A 20,199-nucleotide genomic window follows, 5' to 3' on the forward strand; every position below is an offset into this window, starting at 1 on the left:
GTCTTGACTCAGAAAATTCATATATGCTTCCTTATTAATGAGACTTTCTATATAACTGAGTGAGGTCATTCTTTGTTGATTTATACTATAAGGAGCTGGCTATCATGTGTTTCAAGATACCCTAAACTTAACCTAACATAACCTAACAAAACCTGATACAGTTACTTGAGGTCTTGAACTCAGAAAATTCATATATACTTCCTTACTAATGAGTCTTTCTACATAACTAAGTGAGGTCACTCTTTGTTGATTTATACTATAAGGGGCTGGCTATCATGTGTTTGAAGATACCCTAAACTTAACCTAACAAAACCTGATAGTTACTTTAGGTCTTGACTCAGAAAATTCATATATGCTTCCTTACTAATGAGTCTTTCTACAAAACTAAGTGAGGTCATTCTTTGTTGATTTATACTATATGGGGCTGGCTATCATGTGTTTGAAGATACCCTAAACTTAACCTAACATAACCTAACAAAACCAATACAAACACTATATGTCTTGACTCAGAAAATTCATATCTGCTTCCTTCCTAATGAGACTTTCTATATATCTAAGTGAGGTCATTCTCTGTTGATTTCTACTGTAAGGGGCTGGCTATCATGTGTTTGAAGATACCCTAAACTTAACCTAACAAAACCTGATAGTTACTTTAGGTCTTAACTCAGAAAATTAATATATGCTTCCTTACTAATGAGACTTTCTAAACAACAAAGTGAGGTCATTCTTTATTGATTTATACCATAAAGTACTGCATATCATGTGTTTCAAGATACCCTAAACTAACCTAACAAAACCAAAACAAACACTACAGGTCTTGACTCAGAAAATTCATATATGCTTCCTTACTAATGAGTCTTTCTATATAACTAAGTGAGGTCACTCTTTGTTGATTTATACTATAAGGGGCTGGCTATCCATGTGTTTCAAGATACCCTAAACTAACCTAACAAAACCAAAATAAACACTACAGGTCTTGACTCAGAAAATTCACATATGCTTCCTTATTAATGAGACTTTCTATATAACTAAGTGAGGTCATTCTTTGTTGATTTATACTATAAGGGGCTGGCTATCATGTGTTTCAAGATACCCTAAACTTAACCTAACATAACCTAACAAAACCTGATACAGTTACTTGAGGTCTTGAACTCAGAAAATTCATATATACTTCCTTACTAATGAGTCTTTCTATATAACTAAGTGAGGTTACTCTTTGTTGATTTATACTATAAGGGGCTGGCTATCATGTGTTTGAAGATACCCTAAACTTAACCTAACAAAACCTGATACAGTTACTTTAGGTCTTGACTCAGAAAATTCATATATACTTCCTTACTAATGAGTCTTTCTATATAACTAAGTGAGGTCACTCTTTGTTGATTTATACTATAAGGGGCTGGCTATCATGTGTTTGAAGATACCCTAAACTTAACCTAACAAAACCTGATACAGTTACTTTAGGTCTTGACTCAGAAAATTCATATATACTTCCTTACCAATGAGTCTTTCTATATAACTAAGTGAGGTCACTCTTTGTTGATTTATACTATAAGGGGCTGGCTATCATGTGTTTGAAGATACCCTAAACTTAACCTAACAAAACCAAAACAAACACTCTACGTCTTGACTCAGAAAATTCATGTATGCTTCCTTCCTAATGAGACTTTCTATATATTTAAGTGAGGTCATTCTCTGTTCATTTCTACTTTAAGGGACTAATTATCATGTGTTTGAAGATACCCTAAACTTAACCTAACATAACCTAACAAAACCAAAACAAACACTACAGGTCTTGACTCAGAAAATTCACATATACTTCCTTACTAATGAGTCTTTCTACATAACTAAGTGAGGTCATTCTTTGTTGATTTATACTATAAGGGGCTGGCTATCATGTGTTTGAAGATACCCTAAACTTAACCTAACATAACCTAACAAAACCAAAACAAACACTATATGTCTTGACTCAGAAAATTCATGTATGCTTCCTTCCTAATGAGACTTTCAATAAGTGAGGTCATTCTTTGTTGATTTCTACTATAAGGGACTGGTTATCATGTGTTTGAAGATACCCTAAACCTAACCTAATATAACCTAACAAAACCAAAACAAACACTCTACGTCTTGACTCAGAAAATTCATGTATGCTTCCTTCCTAATGAGACTTTCTATATATTTAAGTGAGGTCATTCTCTGTTGATTTCTACTATAAGGGACTGGTTATCATGTGTTTGAAGATACCCTAAACTTAACCTAACAATACCAAAACAAACACTCTACGTCTTGACTCAGAAAATTCATGTATGCTTCCTTCCTAATGAGACTTTCTATATATTTAAGTGAGGTCATTCTCTGTTGATTTCTACTTTAAGGGACTAATTATCATGTGTTTGAAGATACCCTAAACTTCTAACATAACCTAACAAAACCAAAACAAACACTACAGGTCTTGACTCAGAAAATTCACATATGCTTCCTTACTAATGAGTCTTTCTACATAACTAAGTGAGGTCATTCTTTGTTGATTTATACTATAAGGGGCTGGCTATCATGTGTTTGAAGATACCCTAAACTTAACCTAACATAACCTAACAAAACCAAAACAAACACTACAGCTCTTGACTCAGAAAATTCACATATGCTTCCTTACTAATGAGTCTTTCTACATAACTAAGTGAGGTCATTCTTTGTTGATTTATACTATAAGGGGCTGGCTATCATGTGTTTGAAGATACCCTAAACTTAACCTAACATAACCTAACAAAACCAAAACAAACACTATATGTCTTGACTCAGAAAATTCATGTATGCTTCCTTCCTAATGAGACTTTCTATATATTTAAGTGAGGTCATTCTCTGTTGATTTCTACTTTAAGGAACTAATTATCATGTGTTTGAAGATACCCTAAACTTAACCTAACATAACCTAACAAAACCAAAACAAACACTACAGGTCTTGACTCAGAAAATTCACATATGCTCCCTTACTAATGAGTCTTTCTACATAACTAAGTGAGGTCATTCTTTGTTGATTTATACTATAAGGGGTTGGCTATCATGTGTTTGAAGATACCCTAAACTTAACCTAACAAAACCTAACAAAACCAAAACAAACACTATACGTCTTGACTCAGAAAATTCATGTATGCTTCCATCCTGATGAGACTTTCAATAAGTGAGGTCATTCTTTGTTGATTTATACTATAAGGGGCTGGCTATCATGTGTTCGAAGATACCCTAAACTTAACCTAACATAACCTAACAAAACCAAAACAAACACTATATGTATTGACTCAGAAAATTCATGTATACTTCCATCCTGATGAGACTTTCAATAAGTGAGGTCATTCTTTGTTGATTTCTACTATAAGGGACTGGTTATCATGTGTTTGAAGATACCCTAAACTTAACCTAACAAAACCAAAACCAACACTCTACGTCTTGACTCAGAAAATTCATGTATGCTTCCTTCCTAATGAGACTTTCTATATATTTAAGTGAGGTCATTCTCTGTTGATTTCTACTTTAAGGGACTAATTATCATGTGTTTGAAGATACCCTAAACTTAACCTAACAAAACCAAAACAAACACTACAGGTCTTGACTCAGAAAATTCACATATGCTTCCTTACTAATGAGTCTTTCTACATAACTAAGTGAGGTCATTCTTTGTTGATTTATACTATAAGGGGCTGGCTATCATGTGTTTGAAGATACCTTAAACTTAACCTAACAAAACCAAAACAAACACTATATGTCTTGACTCAGAAAATTCATATCTGCTTCCTTCCTAATGAGACTTTCTATATATCTAAGTGAGGTCATTCTCTGTTGATTTCTACTGTAAGGGGCTGGCTATCATGTGTTTGAAGATACCCTAAACTTAACCTAACAAAACCTGATAGTTACTTTAGGTCTTGACTCAGAAAATTCATATATGCTTCCTTACTAATGAGTCTTTCTACATAACTAAGTGAGGTCATTCTTTGTTGATTTATACTATAAGGGGCTGGCTATCATGTGTTCGAAGATACCCTAAACTTAACCTAACATAACCTAACAAAACCAAAACAAACACTATATGTCTTGACTCAGAAAATTCATGTATGCTTCCTTCCTAATGAGACTTTCAATAAGTGAGGTCATTCTTTGTTGATTTCTACTATAAGGGACTGGTTATCATGTGTTTGAAGATACCCTAAACCTAACCTAACATAACCTAACAAAACCAAAACAAACACTCTACATCTTGACTCAGAAAATTCATGTATGCTTCCTTCCTAATGAGACTTTCTATATATTTAAGTGAGGTCATTCTCTGTTGATTTCTACTATAAGGGACTGGTTATCATGTGTTTGAAGATACCCTAAACTTAACCTAACAAAACCAAAACAAACACTCTACGTCTTGACTCAGAAAATTCATGTATGCTTCCTTCCTAATGAGACTTTCTATATATTTAAGTGAGGTCATTCTCTGTTGATTTCTACTTTAAGGGACTAATTATCATGTGTTTGAAGATACCCTAAACTTAACCTAACATAACCTAACAAAACCAAAACAAACACTACAGGTCTTGACTCAGAAAATTCACATATGCTTCCTTACTAATGAATCTTTCTACATAACTAAGTGAGGTCATTCTTTGTTGATTTATACTATAAGGGGCTGGCTATCATGTGTTTGAAGATACCCTAAACTTAACCTAACAAAACCAAAACAAACACTTTAGGTCTGGAAATAAATAAAAGGTAAATAAGAGTGATGACTGGGAAAACAGAAAGAAAGAAGAATGTAAATGATCGGGACAATATCTGGAACTTCTTATCTCCACTCCTTTTAATGTGTGTCTGGAGCAAGTGCTGTAACAGACGTAGTAAGATCTTTTACCAATAACAAAGTGCTTGAACAGACTCTCACCTTCCAAGTCACTCTCTTGTGCTTGTCTGGAACCTGGGACTTGAGGGAGTGCATGAAGGAGTCAAGGTCGTCCTCGCCTCCCTCACCCCCCCGCTGCGCCTTGCTGGCCTCCTTGATAGCCTCAGCCTCGGCAAGCTTCCTCTCAAGGTCGGCAAGCTCCTCTGTTGCATTCCTGTACTTCTTTATCTGTAGGAAGGCAGCAAGCTTCTCAGTACTTTATTGGTTCAGGAAGACAGCAAACAGCTTTTTACCCTTCTCTAGGTATTTTTCAACTAACTTTCAATGCAAAGATGATCGAGGCCCCCTAGACCATGATACAGCTGATTATTTAACGCATCACTGATTGTCAAGTAGCTAAAAGAGCATTACCAAGGTCAGACTGAAATGCAGTTCTGCTAACATAAAGTTGTCCGATTTTCCAATTCATAAATATTTTCTAAAGATATTCTCATGAAGTTGTTCTTACCAGTGAGTCGTAGGTCTCTGCCCCCCCCTCCTGCCCTGCTGACCCTGACGCCTTCATCCGTTTCAGCCGCCGCCGCTGAATATCACCCGTGCGGTCCAGGAAGTCATCTTCATCAGAGTCATAGTAGTCGTTCTCCGCCCAGTCACGCTTCCTTTGCTGGTGACTCTCTGTGGGGAAAGATAATGAGGTTCATGATGATGTTTAAAGCCTAATGGCTGCCGAAACTAAATAACCGTTTATTATTATTATTATCAATTCATCAAACAGATAAGTGTTGGCCTCTGCCTCACCATGTTTAGCCTGCCTGAGCAGATTCCTGCGGTCCAGTGTCCTGCAAGCCTCCATGGCACACTGCACCACCGCCTCCTTCCTCTTGCCTCGGTGGTCCACCGACACCACCACCGGAGCCTTGGTCTCCACTGGCAACCTGAAACAGCAGCAGGACCTCAGCCAGGCTACAACAGTGCCACCAATGATGTGTGATGCTGGACACTGGACTCCCCACCTTGCCCTTCCTGCAAATAGCCATGCTCTGCCCCCCTCCAGCCACTAACAAGAATAATACACCATATTGCAACAGCTGCCTTGGTGGGCCACAAGACACCATTGCTTATCTCGAATTATAGGTTAGGCTACACCGTACTCTCTTCATATATTTTTGCCATCATGGAAAAAACAGTGTAATCAATATACTTTATATATGAACATGTAACCATTAATTGATGAATGCCGAAAAAATTGTTACATACCCACTCCATGGTGACAGGACAAAGAGGTTAGAGGTAGAGGAAGGAAAGTGTTGCCAGAGGGCGGGTGCTGTTGAGGACAGACTCACTAGGGTGGACCACTGTGTGTGTGTGTGTGTGTGTGATGCCTCATGCACAAGACAGGCCTCTGGGTCACCCTGTTACTCACTCCACAGAGCAGCGGCAGCAGCCTGGACCGGTGTCTTCTATGGTGTAGCTTGGAGGGTCGTAGCCGTGCCGCTCAAACCAGCCTCTCAGCGTCTTCTTGGGGTCGTCCAAGTGAAGATCATCACTACTCGATGCAAAGGGATTCTTCTTTCCTTCCTCATCCTCCTCACCTTCTTCCTCTTCTTCATCTTCAGCATCCTCTCCTAAAATTTTTAAAAAGTTGTAATAAAAATATATTACAGTTGTCCCTCAAATAGTACGGTTTCGGTTTTATGTGGATTTTCATAGAAGATTTTTTTAGGATTTTTAAATTTTCCAACAAGCAGGAAATTTAAAAATCCTTAAAATATCTTCTATGACAATCCGTATAAAACTGAAACCGAACTATTGGAAACCGTACTATTTGAGGGATGACTGTACTAAAGAGATACCCTCGTGGTTACAGCCAAAGGAAAATGAAAGGTAAAAAGTATTCGCCTTCCTTTATGTGTGTATAGAAGTCCAAAACAATACTTACTCATGCCCCAGTTTACGCCAGCATCTTCACCCCCTTCTTTGGTCTTTTCGCTGCCTTCCTTTGCTTTCCTCTTCTTCCCACCCTCCTCCTCTTCGTCCTCGTCCTCTTCCCCGGTCTCCAGCCGCTGTAGTTTCTTCTTCCGCTCCTCCGCCACCTTCATCAGTTCAGTCACGGTGAGGTCTGACTCAGGCTCCATGTCTTCGTCTGGACCCTGGAATGACAGACTTGGATAATGACTGACTGACTGAATGAATGACGTACTTAAAAATGACCAGACGGTGGAGAAGGCTATAAATGTCTGGCAAAAACTTGTCTTTTAATTTATCAAGAAAAGGTTTGCCAAAACTGAGGTGAATCTCACGTGCTCAAACACTTTATATGTTGTCAAATATGTTACTTCCTCCATTGTGACTCTGGTCAATCAATTCTGTACCTGACTGACAGCAATCATTGATATGAACTAATGACCATGTTACTTAGGAAAAGGAGGGGATGTATGGATCAAATTTTTGCTTTGAAACTCTTAACCCTTTCCATCCGTGACGCAGACGTCGGCGTCACAGTATGGAAAGGGTCAAGAGGAAATGGGAGAGGATTAATCCTCTTCTAAACCTCTCAATCCTCCTCTAAATTCCTCTTCCATTTTCTCTTAAGAGATTTAGAAGAGAATTAAGAGGAAATGGAAGAAGATTAAGAGGTTTAGAAGAGGACTAACGGTGATGCCATCAGACGCCCGTCAGACTCCGACGTCGGCGTCACCGGAGTGAAGGGGTTAACTGAAAAGATTGGAAGCTGTTTGCTGCTTTCATGGACCTGGAGAAGGCCTATGACAAGAAGGGTTTAAGGGATCTCCAAACATATGTGAAAATACCAGCACCCAAACCTGGATCAATGGGAACATACTGAGTCATTGGTTCACACCCACATGGAGGCTGAACAATACTGAAGAAATGGCTATGGACCGGCAACAGTGGAGGAGGCTCATATCTCATCCAACCCCACCATAGGGAATAAATGGACGTTAAATGATGATGATGATGCACATCCATAACAATCCTTCAGCCCATGAGTGAAGGGTGAGTGAAGGGGTGATTGGATGCATGACAATATCAGGAGTGGGCGACGCACCTGCAGTAAGAGGGTACGAGTGCTTCCTGCCAGCTTCAGCATGTGTCCGACATGGAGGCGGTAGTACGTGTGTGGCTTCATCTGGTGCTTGTTGTGGAAGGAGCCGTGTGTGCTGCCGAGGTCATATGCATAGAAGCCGGCTGTTGCGCCTTCCTCTGCCACTGCCCGGTACTGGATGACACAGTGGAACCTGGACGGGACACACACAAGGAGGAAGAAAGAAAGGATTTTGAAATACATAAGGATGGTGATAACACTGTGTCCTGAATAGCAAGAGACTGGTGGACATACAAGCTCAAGTTATTCAATACCTGTAACCTTAGGGCCATGATGTATAACCTGGTAGCAGCGTGGATCATGTTTCTTAATGGTCCCTCCAAGCGAGAAAAATGAGAAAAAATCACCCCTCACACAAACCATTTCATAATATATATCAAAGCATTTGTGATCAGATTATGTATCATCTATTTTGGGGGGTAGCTAAATATCATGGCATGAATTTGGCCCGTCGCTGCTACACGGTAAAGCCACAAATTTGTCCCGTCGCTGCTACCAGGTTAAAGAAAAAGGCGAGGTAGATGGAGATACCTTGAGAGGGAGGGATGTTCCAGCACCACATCACACTGGGACTGCCGGCCAATGACGATGAAGGGACGGTTGAGGGGCACCGTCTCCACAATGATCCCGCCCTTTAGCACCTCAAAGCTATACTCGCCCTGCGGCACACCACTCCACTTGGGCTCCTGTAACAAGGGGTAGGGTCAGCATTACTGTAACTGGCAATTCCTCCTGCTTCTGCTATAACTACAGTATACAGTGGTTATAGAGCTGGGCCCAGATTCAGCAAACCATTCACGAGACCTGCCGTTGAGTCTACTGAAAAATCGGTCAACTACGAATTTTCCTTGTGGTTATAGAGCTGGGCCCAGATTCAGCAAACCATTCACGAGACCTGCCGTTGAGTCTACTGAAAAATCGGTCAACTACAAATTTTCCTTGTGGTTATAGAGCTGGGCCCAGATTCATCAAACCATTTACAAGACCTGCCGATGAGTCTTCTGAAAAATCGGTCAACTACAAATTTTCCTTGTGTTTAGACGGCCCTGACGGCAATGAATAACTTCATTCATCAACATCGGAGCTGCCTAAAGATCAAGAGCATTCACAGCGGACAGAGTTACCACAAGACTTATCAACGGCAGGTCTCATAAATGGTCTGATGAATCTGGCCCCACGATAGTACTCACAGACCAGTACATGCTTTACGACTATTCTGAAAACCGAACCCCCTCACTCACACGCACCTTGTAAGGGATGGCAGCAGACTTTTCTGTTAGGCTCTGGGCAGGAGACTTGAAGGCCTTGGAAGCTGCCTCGTCACTGCTGCTGCTACTGCTGCTTCCCTCCTCCTGCTGTTGGCCCTCTGCTTTGGTGGTTTGCCTCTGTGCCTTGCTGATGAAGACAGGCTTTTTAAACACGACATCCTCCTCCTCGTTCATCTTATTGACCTGTTTTGTCTTGCTCACAGAGGTAGGCTTCTTGAACACTGCATCTTCCTCCTCCTCAGACTTTATAAACTGCTTGAGAGGCCGGCTCTGGAAGATGGGCCTCCTGAATACAGCTTCGCCATCATCGTCATCCTCTTCCTCCACTTTAATTGCCTGTCTCTTCGTCTTGGTGGGGAAAGCAGGCTTCTTGAATACTGCATCATCTTCGCCTCTACTTGGTTGTGCAACTTGTACCTGAGTCCTGCTAGGGGATGTAGGCTTCTTGAATACCTCCTCATCAGGCCTGGCCACAGCCTCATCCTGCGGAGGCCCATCAGGAGTGGCCGCTGATGGTTTTGTGCTATCTTCACTTGAGTTCTCCATCATGAGACTGACCATTGCTTATCCTATTGAGTAAAAATCAAGTCAAGCAACTATAAATGGTTGGTATGCATATGATTGCAATTGACAAGGCATTTCCTGTAAATAGGCTAAATGGTATTCAGTTCAAGAGGTGCCCTGATATTCCCTCCATGAAAGAGTTTAAGTCAAGGGAAAGAGGAAAGACAGTAAAGAGGTTGTTCCAGTAAAAGGAATGAAATAAACATTTTTTAACTCTTGCATTAGAAAGCCGGACATGTGGATGAACTTGTTTGGAAGGTCCTGTACAGCGAGGGTCACCTTCCCATCATTACCCTACCAAGTTTGGGTAGAAAATTGATAGATACCATGATGAATAGATAGATACCATGGCCAAACTCAGATTTGTCCAATACATTACTTTATTCTGGGATGATAAGTATGTACTCTGAAAATTGTCCAAAAATGGTTTGTTAAAGGAAAATCGAGTTATAAATGTATGAGATTCCGGAGTCCAAGTAGTTGGTTTGAGAGTCTTTTATGTTGGTTTCATATGTGCGACGAGTACAATAGGCGTCGCGGTCAGCTGTTTCTTGGCTTCCCCTTGCCGAGATCGCCACTCACCAGTATTTGAAGAGGAGAAATGGCCCCCCAAGATCGTTGCGGGAAGGAGATTAATTCACTTTTTTTCTTTACTTTTAACCCCTTCACTCCAGCGACGCCGACACGGGCATCCGATGGCGTGACCATATGGAAATGGTTAGTTCTCTTCTAAACCTCTTAATCCTCTTCCATTTCCTCTTAATCCTCTTCTGAACCTCTTAATCCTCTTCCATTTACTCTTAATCCTCTTCTGAACCTCTTAATCCTCTTCCATTTACTCTTAATCCTCTTCTAAACCTCTTAATCCTCTTCCATTTCCTCTTAATCCTCTTCTAAACCTCTTAAGAGAATATGGAAGAAGATTAAGAGGAATTTAGAGGAGGATTGAGAGGTTTAAATGAGGATCAATCCTCTTCCATTTCCTCTTGACCCTTTCCACCAGGTTAAGGGACATGTATTTAGTCCCTTAACATTAATATGGAGGCGAAATATCATGTTTTGGAGGCGCGGAGTGATTCTCCACAATTACCACTTAAACTAACCTAACATGACCTACCTAACCTTTGCCCTCGTCGACCCCCCCCAGAAGTCATTTGTTGCTGCACTGCATTCAGGGACCAAGAAATAATCCATATTGGAAGTATTAGCTTCACAAGAGGCGGCGGCTACCATCTCCTCAATGTTATCCCCGAATTTACCTTCAAACGTTTGCTGTGCGTCACCCCGCCACCACCACAACCACCAGGGGCTTCAACAAACTGATACTATTACCCGCTTGACGGCACCAACGCGATCTCCAGCCACCAACAGAATCTACACTACTAATACAATACTCCGCACCTTATTAAATGAATGGAGGAGGAAGGGAAATAAAGATATAAAGGAATGAATAAGACTCACCCCACCGCCTGCTCCCCGAGGCCTCGAAAAACTTAATTTACTCCACGCTACACACGCATTAACATAATCTTCATCCACCAACAGAATATACACCACTAATTTCATACTCTGCGCCTTGTTAAATGAATGGAGGAGGAAGGGAAATAAAGATACAAAGGAATGAATAAGACTCGCCCCATCGCCTGCTCCCCAAGGCCTCGAAAAACTTAAATTACTCCACGCTACAAATGCACAAACATAATCTTCATCCACCAACAGAATCTACACCACTAATACCATACTCTGCACCTTATTAAATGAATGGAGGAGGAAGGGAAATAAAGATACAAAGGAATTAATAAGACTCGCCCCGCCGCCTGCTCCCCGAGGCCTCGAAAAACTTAAATTACTCCCCGCTACAAATGCATTAACATAATCTTCATCCACCAACATAATCTGCACCACTAATACAATACTCCGCACCTTATTAAATGAATGGAGGAGGAAGGGAAATAAAGATACAAAGGAATGAATAAGACTCACCCCACCGCCTGCTCCCCGAGGCCTCGAAAAACTTAAATTACTCCACGCTACAAATGCATTAACATAATCTTCATCCACCAACAGAATCTACACCACTAATTTCATACTCTGCGCCTTGTTAAATGAATGGAGGAGGAAGGGAAATAAAGATACAAAGGAATTAATAAGATTCAACCCGCCGCCTGCCCCCAGAGGCCTCGAAAAACTTAAATTACTCCACGCTACAAATGCACAAACATAATCTTCATCCACCAATATAATCTACACTACTAATACCATACTCTGCGCCTTGTTAAATGAATGGAGGAGGAAGGGAAATAAAGATACAAAGGAATGAATAAGACTCGCCCCACCGCCTGCTCCCAGAGGCCTCGAAAAACTTAAATTACTCCACGCTACAAATGCACAAACATAATCTTCATCCACCAACAGAATCTACACCACTAATAACATACTCTGCGCCTTGTTAAACGAATGGAGGAGGAAGGGAAATAAAGATACAAGGGAATGAATAAGACTCACCCCACCGCCTGCTCCCTGAGGCCTCAAAAAACTTAAATTACTCCCCGCTACAAATGCATTAACATAATCTTCATCCACCAACAGAATCTACACCACTAATACAATACTCTGCGCCTTATTAAATGAATGGAGGAGGAAGGGAAATAAAGATACAAAGGAATGAATAAAACTCACCCCGCCGCCTGCTCCCCGAGGCCTCGAAAAACTTAAATTACTCCCCGCTACAAACGCACAAACATAATCTTCATCCACCAACAGAATCTACACCACTAATACCATACTCCGCGCCTTACTAAATGAATGGAGGAGGAAGGGAAATAAAGATACAAGGAAATTAATAAAACTCACCCCGCCGCCTGCTCCCAGAGGCCTCGAAAAACTTAAATTACTCCACGCTACAAATGCATTAACATAATCTTCATCCACCAACAGAATCTACACTACTAATAACATACTCTGCGCCTTGTTAAATGAATGGAGGAGGAAGGTAAGTACATATACAGGCAATAATTAGAGTCTCACCGCCGCGCCGCCCGCCCCGCCACTGCCAGGCTCAGCTGATCACTGTTTACATGAGGGGCTGAGGGGTCCTATTACCACTGTTGCTATTTATACTATTTATTACTATTAGGGTCATTGTTGTCTTTATATATGTTATTGGTTTACGGTCATGACTTCTTTTACGTTTACTTACATGGAAGTTTTAGGCTCGTACTGTCTTTCTTTATTTAATTTCCACAGCTATTTTATTTTTCTTGTTATATTTAGTCTTGTTTCTCGTTTTTATTATTGATGTTGATGCTATTTGTTATTTATTCATTGCTGTTATTGTTGGTTAACCATGAAAACTGGGAGACAGAGAGAAATTATGGAATAGACGTGACTGAAAAGGCAAGTAAATTATGAAAGCACCCGCGGAAAATGTCTTGAGTAAGTAAAATAAGTAGAAATAGTAAAGAGGAAAGGTAATGCAAAGGTCACAAGGAGAAAATGCTCGAAACACCGGCGACTCCCATATATTAAGCCTCGTAGCGGCTATTACACTCAACCAAAGAGGCAATACTAGTGTTCAATAGGCAGACGAATATAAATAACTGGTGATCTTTAATATATCTGTGTTCGGAAGGTAATGGGGAAGCAATAAACTCGAAATAAATACAAGTGCAATATTCCGCCATTTCAACGGTGCCACAAGGTAAACAAAACATTTTATCCTTTACTAACCTGCTTGTTGCTCCCTTTAATGTGGCTCAAAGGTCACATCTCGTACGTGTCATACTCTCCCTGTTAGTTCATAATGTTGAGTCACCTTTCTGTTCTATCCCCAGTGTCGGCAGCCTCTCCCTGACATCGCTAAGGAACCTTGGGGTATGATTAAGTTAGGTCACCCATTAGCAACACGAAGACAGATACTATAATGCTATATAAGATCACAAACAATTTAGTAGACAGCAGGTTGACAGTGATTAGCATTAGCAACACGAAGACAAATACACAGACAAATGCTAGATAAGATCATAAACAATTTAGTAGACAGCAGGTTGACAGTGATTAGCATTAGCAACACGAAGACAGATACACAGACAAATGCTAGATAAGATCATAAACAATTTAGTAGACAGCAGGTTGACAGTGATTAGCATTAGCAACACGAAGACAAATACACAGACAAATGCTAGATAAGATCACATACAATTTAATATACAGCAGGTTGACAGTGATTAGCATTAGCAACACGAAGACAAATACACAGACAAATGCTAGATAAGATCACATACAATTTAATATACAGCAGGTTGACAGTGATTAGCATTAGCAACACGAAGACAAATACACACAACAAATGCTATATAAGATCACATACAATTTAATATACAGCAGGTTGACAGTGATTAGCATTAGCAACACGAAGACAAATACACACAACAAATGCTATATAAGATCACATACAATTTAATATACAGCAGGTTGACAGTGATTAGCATTAGCAACACGAAGACATATACACAGACAACAAATGCTATATAAAATCACATACAATTTAATATACAGCAGGTTGACAGTGATTAGCAGTTCAGGGGAATGTGGCTGTAATTACCCAGTTGTATTTACCTAGTTGTAGTTTTACAGGGCCTGGGCTTTACGCTCGTATGGTCCCGTCTCCGTATCTACATTTATCCAACTTTTCCTTAAAGCTTTGCACACTTCTCGCCGATACTACATCCTCACTTAGTCTGTTCCAAACCTCTATATTTCTTTGCGGGAAGCTATATTTGATTTGAGTGCCGTGAGATGGGAAGGTTAGGATTTACATCACCAGGGTCCAGAGAAAGAATGTATCCCCTGGACCCTGTGTCATGCCCCAGGAGAAATTAATCAAGACCAGGAGAGGGTATTCGCCGGCTGCCTGGGCTGGGATTGAACCCGTGACCAGCGTGACGAGAGAGCCACTCCCTGCCGAGTCGGCCAAAGAGGTACCCCCCTGGCTAAGTGGGTTATGGGAGGCTCGTTCATCAGGCATAGTCGCCGCACTACACCTGTACATCAATACATCACTCTATATAATCTATAATCTGATAAGTTATTATTTTACTGGGTATGGGTTACTCTCCTTAACTGTAATAAGCTACTATCCATTAGGTTAAGCTGGGATTGTTAGTTTATGAACCCCCATTTCTGATTCTTTTCTTTTTCCCCTTCTCCTGCCCTCCTTCCATTTTTCTCATTGCACTTTCCCCGTTCCTGCCTTCTATCTTCCCTTTTCACTTCTACTTTTCCCCTTTTCTTCACGTCCAAAATTTAAGTTCGGTTGAGGATCACTCAGAGGAGTTCATTCATAAAGTTGAGCTTGATAAACTTTAATAGTAAATTAACAAACTCCCTCTTCAAGAATACTTTTGTATACTACAGAGAACTTCATTATGTCAGAACTCTGAGGACTGACCAATACTCTATATATGCCATAATTTAAATCATCTCTACCATGAACTTGCTGTTGTTCCTTTCAGATTTCCTATAAAGGCCCGGGAGTATGAGACAAATCCTACAGTCTGGTTTGGCCCGAAGAGCAACACATATTTTGCATATCAGAGAATGTTGCCTCTCCTGCAAACATGTGGCAGTGCAGCCTCAAATATCTGTCAACAAGTTTCTTATAACTAAAAGATTATTTGGATCATTGGCACATGAATACACAGCTTCAGTGAGGAAGAGTAAGTGGACTCATTTTAAAGGTGAGCAAATTCTTACTCACAAGAGATGGATGAGCAAGTCCAGTCAACCAGACCTAGAAGAACTGTCTCTAGATAACCCCAGAGTGCAGGCCTACCTGAGGAGGCTGAGGAAAGACCATGAGCAGAGTGAAGCAAGGGCACAGACAGCCAAGGACCAAGCACACCTCATGATGCTGCTGGACCAGGTGAGGACAGGTGAGGGGAAACAAAACACTGTGATCCATGGGTTGCATCAGGAGCCTGAGATGCTTTAAAGAACTTGGTGGACATTGATTTTCCATGTATGTCCATTATTCTGTGATGAAATGATATTCAATGCTAATGTGCTTTACAACAAAAGGACTGAAACTAAATGGAAAGAGCTCCCAAGTTGATATAGGTATATGAAAATTGGAAGTTCTATTTAGTACCTACTTGTTACATACAGCTCATCTGCTCTTCATTTTTTATACAAAACACATTATTATAACCAATGCATACAATATTTTAATTTTATACTCTGGTCTCAACTTCTCAAGGTGGAACAAGTTCAGTCCGAGATGAAGGAACTGTCTGCCTTGGCTGAAAGCAATGAAGGGGGCAAAGAGATGCAAGACCTGGCCAGAGAGGAATTACAGGAAGCCAGACAGAAGCTGCTGGATATGCAAGAGGAGGTGGGGATTTCGTCATGTACTGATGCATCGCTTGAAGCGTGACTATAAAAAAATGGATTTTAAGTCTTCTTCTCATGACGTGCACTGTCACTGGCAAAAAAGTACAATTTGAACTCAACACTCTTGCTAGTTAGTCATGAGAACAGGATGGAACTTTAAAATTATCTTGTCAGTAACATGCTGATGTGAGAGATCCTTGTTACAGTTTCATACTTTAAAATAGTTACTTTAAATTAGTGTAATTAGATGCCTGATTAATTTTTTCTGGCAGAATAGAATTACATCCAAATGAATTAGTTTAATATGAAAAGAATGGAAACAGTTATCGATCCTCATAAGGCCCTTCCACACAGGTCTTGAGTGCACTTGTTCCTGAGGAGGTGGTGGATGACAGGAATGTGGTGGTGGAGGTGAGTGCTGGGGTGGGGGGACAGGAGGCCATGCTGTTCTGCCAGGAAGTCTTCAACATGTACCTGTCCTACGCACAATACAGAGGCTGGGAGGAGCAAGTCATTGACTACGAGACAACAGAAATTGGCAAGTTGTAGATGTGTCTGTCTGCTCCATTTATGGGGGGGAGTTTCTATACAACTAGGGACTTGCTTCAAAGTTCCTGGCTTGGCCAATACTTTGTGTAATGTGCATGTGTAAGGATGCTCTCTTGGGTTTTAAATACCCAAACTAGGATTTTAATCCTCTTTAGTAAATTCAGAGTTATATGAATTACCTGAGGATTTCACATCTTTACTAATTTTCTTGGGCATTCCTACACTTGAAACTTTGCCACGTATTGTCACGAACAAGGTAACAATGACGGCATCCTCCCCAGGTGGCCTGAGGCATGGGTCCATCGTGCTAAATGGTGATTACGTGTATGGCAGCCTCAAGTATGAGGGAGGCACCCACCGTGTCCAGCGCGTGCCCAAGACAGAGAAAGCTGGCCGGGTGCACACCTCCACAGTGTCTGTCGCTGTGCTGCCTCAGCCCTCTGAGGTGAGCTGGTGCTGTGCATACATAGAGTTAGAGAGGGGAGATTGAATATGGATCCATAAAAACTTCCATACAGGAGTGTGGGGCAGAATATGAAGTGTGCAGGACTGAAAAGAGCAAAGTACTTATAATATACTGCAATTTTTTGTGAGTTCTCTGAGTTATTCATATTATGTCCCACTTTGGCAGATTGACATTCAGATAGCAGAAAAAGATCTGAGGATTGAGACCAAGCGGGCCAGCGGGGCGGGCGGCCAGCACGTCAACACCACAAACAGTGCCGTGAGAATAACTCATCTGCCGTCAGGTGAGGCTGCATCACCTGGTGGTGTGGCATCATGACAATCAGCCCACAAGCATCACTTCTACTTTAATGACACATTTATAAACAGAGGGCAGCTTGTTGCAGCCTTTCCAAAAGCATTATTCACCATACTAAAGCTAAACCAAAGGTGTACTTTGCATATGAACCATTAAAAGTTCTCATTGTAAGGTGCTGCATTTCCCTTCTTTAGTTACAGTGTAAAAAAAAAATTTGTCACCCTAATATGTGAAGCAGAAAGCCATTGGCTATTATAATACTGTTGAAGCATGTAACGTGTTTTCATACACCACTGATACCGTTAAAATGTATCACTGGAGATGTTAACCCTTCATTCCCCTCTTAGGGTTGTTTGCGGAGAGCCAGTCCGAGCGGTCACAACACAGGAACAGAGACAACTGCATGAGGAAGCTGCGTGCTCGCCTCTACCAGCAGCAGCTTGACCACGACACACACCAGTACACCTCCAACAGGAAGCTGCAGGTAATACTTCACACAAATGCTGCTTTTTCTGTCTTTAGAAGATTGTGTTCAAGTTATAGGAAAGTTACAAGTCTGTGTATCACCTTCCTACTTTATTTTTTTATTATAATATTTTGTCTACATCCGACATTTTCCACAAAGTCTTATAATAAAGCCAAGAATTTCCTATCTTGTTATATTTCATCATCTTGCTAGATATTGTTGGCTTTCTAGACTAAAACATTTTCAAGGTATGTTTATAATCATACACTTTTACCTAATTTCCTTGGACCAAGAATTGATGACTGATACTTCAGTTCAAATAGTTATTGCGTATTTGAACTTCTATTTTTCTTCCCTCCCGTTCCTTCAGATTGGGGGCAGGGGGCGCTCCGAGAAGATTCGAACTTACAATTACCCTCAGGATCGCGTCACCGACCACAGGTGACCAACCACCTCTTGTTTTTTTAAGCAACAGTTTTAATTTACTTGATACCGAGTCACAATATCCTATATTGAGATACCATCCTTGGGAGTTTTTCATGTATAGTATTTTTAATGCCAAATATGAAATTTATATCTTGAAATAAGAAACTAATTTACAGTTTAGGGTACAAATTTAATGACATCCTGTAGTCAAACCATTTCAAATAGTCCATTTGGGTGTTTGATTCCGCAGGTCCTTTCCTCCCTCTGCTCTGCCACACAGTCCCAACACCTATTTTTTCCCCTTTTATATGTTACCTATAGGTAACACATGAGAGTACGGGATAGGTGTTGGGACTGTGTGGCACAGCAGAGGAGAAGAAAGGACCTGTGGAATCAAACGTCCAAATGGACTATTTGAAATGGTTTGACTACAGGATGCTATTTAGAATGTAAATTTACCAAACTCACCCAATATTTATAGTTAGGAAATGATTAGATTTGATTCATTGAGTGTGCAGTGCACCACAATGGTCTCAGTGCCAACTTGGGAAATTTTGTAGCTTGAGTGGTATCATATATGTTTGCAGTCAGAAGGACATCCAAAAAAGTAAATTGTAGGGATAGACTCATGACATACACTTTATGAAATGTATAATGTTGCATTTACTTGCACACGGTAAAAAATAAACTTTGGTTAAAAAGGCAACTTCCATATTTCAAAAGAAAACTGTTGGACATCATCACAATTTTACAAAGTGGCACAACACAAATGAAAATTATTTACATGTATTTATCTGCTTGCTAGATGAGCTAAACGAGGAATGTTCATGAGGCGAGTGTCATCATGTCCCTTACTAACTTGTCTCCTGCAGGGTGGGAGTGTCATCATGTCCCTTACTAACTTGTCTCCTGCAGGGTGGGAGTGTCATCATGTCCCTTACTAACTTGTCTCCTGCAGGGTGGGAGTGTCATCATGTCCTGCAGGGTGGGAGTGTCATCATGTCCCTTACTAACTTGTCTCCTGCAGGGTGGGAGTGTCATCATGTCCCTTACTAACTTGAGTCTCCTGCAGGGTGGGAGTGTCATCATGTCCCTTACTAACTTGTCTCCTGCAGGGTGGGAGTGTCATCATGTCCCTTACTAACTTGAGTCTCCTGCAGGGTGGGAGTGTCCCTTCACAACCTGGCAGCCTTCATGAGTGGCACGGACACCTTCCATGCACTTGTGTGTCAGCTGCTGGAGGAGGGTCAGAGGGAGGCTCTTCAGGAGATCATTTTCAGCAAGAACTGAGTTACCTTTGTTGCTGTGGATTCCTTGTACATTATCCAATGGTTTTACTTGAGGTATGCTGATCTTATCTGCTATTACAGCCATGGCAAGTTTTGAGACCCATTAAAATAACCCAGAGTTGGACTACGTGTTTGCTTTCCGTTGATTCCTCCTACATGATGCTCATTGCTTCTTACCTGCAGGATTTCAAATGTCTCATAATGATCTTAATGAAAGCAATTTATTCCAACTTTGGCCAAAATGTGTGTTGTGAGGCCTTTGTCCCATGATGCTCTTGGGATTATAACCCCTTGACTGCAGATTTCCTACAAGAAGACATCACCAAGCTACAGGAATGGAGCAAAAAGTGGCTGCTATAATTCATTGAAGAAAAATATTTAGTCATGCACCTTGGGAGGGGATATCCAGCATACCAATACAACATGGGAAACACTCCACTATCCACCACAGAGGCAGAGAAAGACCTGGGACTATATG

The 20,199-nt window shown here is 40.9% G+C and overlaps 2 protein-coding genes across 8 annotated transcripts in view; one reads left to right on the forward strand and one right to left on the reverse strand.

Annotated features, from left to right (window-relative positions):
- The window catches only part of LOC126980873 (kanadaptin-like), an 18,647-nt gene extending 5,738 nt beyond the window's left edge, over positions 1-12,909 (reverse strand). For both annotated transcript variants that reach the window (XM_050831210.1, XM_050831209.1), the window contains exons 1-9: positions 12,866-12,909; positions 9,254-9,843; positions 8,538-8,692; positions 7,950-8,139; positions 6,822-7,032; positions 6,306-6,507; positions 5,681-5,817; positions 5,391-5,557; positions 4,925-5,110 (exon numbers count right to left, since the gene is read on the reverse strand). In XM_050831210.1, the coding sequence (XP_050687167.1) occupies positions 4,925-5,110; positions 5,391-5,557; positions 5,681-5,817; positions 6,306-6,507; positions 6,822-7,032; positions 7,950-8,139; positions 8,538-8,692; positions 9,254-9,835 (1,830 nt within the window). In that variant the 5' untranslated portion in view covers positions 9,836-9,843; positions 12,866-12,909. The remainder of the gene's footprint in view (positions 1-4,924; positions 5,111-5,390; positions 5,558-5,680; positions 5,818-6,305; positions 6,508-6,821; positions 7,033-7,949; positions 8,140-8,537; positions 8,693-9,253; positions 9,844-12,865) is intronic.
- A 488-nt stretch (positions 12,910-13,397) lies between these two features.
- On the forward strand, positions 13,398-19,845 carry LOC126980875 (peptide chain release factor 1-like, mitochondrial). Of its 6 annotated transcripts, XM_050831214.1 has the most exons (10): positions 13,798-13,968; positions 14,225-14,817; positions 15,352-15,761; positions 16,095-16,229; positions 16,583-16,766; positions 17,059-17,222; positions 17,409-17,526; positions 17,888-18,024; positions 18,377-18,447; positions 19,593-19,845. In XM_050831214.1, the coding sequence occupies exons 3-10, from the start codon at positions 15,375-15,377 to the stop codon at positions 19,720-19,722; spliced, it is 1,326 nt and encodes a 441-aa protein (XP_050687171.1). In that variant the 5' UTR covers positions 13,798-13,968; positions 14,225-14,817; positions 15,352-15,374; the 3' UTR covers positions 19,723-19,845. The 6 variants fall into 6 exon arrangements, with proteins under 6 accessions (XP_050687173.1, XP_050687172.1, XP_050687175.1 ...); XM_050831216.1 differs by lacking the exons at positions 13,798-13,968; positions 14,225-14,817 and adding an exon at positions 13,398-13,538; XM_050831215.1 differs by lacking the exons at positions 13,798-13,968; positions 14,225-14,817 and adding an exon at positions 13,543-13,609.
- Positions 19,846-20,199: the final 354 nt, after the last annotated feature.

The sequence above is a fragment of the Eriocheir sinensis genome, chromosome 45 (genome assembly GCF_024679095.1).
Source record: "Eriocheir sinensis breed Jianghai 21 chromosome 45, ASM2467909v1, whole genome shotgun sequence".
Lineage (NCBI taxonomy): Eukaryota > Metazoa > Arthropoda > Malacostraca > Decapoda > Varunidae > Eriocheir > Eriocheir sinensis.

Bases quoted from the DNA above. Each gene is read 5' to 3' on its own strand.
- LOC126980875 (XM_050831216.1), top strand. From the start codon at position 15,375: ATGAGACAAATCCTACAGTCTGGTTTGGCCCGAAGAGCAACACATATT. The intron at 15,762-16,094 runs GTGAGGACAGGT...CAACTTCTCAAG, and splicing joins TCATGATGCTGCTGGACCAG to GTGGAACAAGTTCAGTCCGA. The intron at 17,527-17,887 runs GTGAGGCTGCAT...TTCCCCTCTTAG, and splicing joins AATAACTCATCTGCCGTCAG to GGTTGTTTGCGGAGAGCCAG.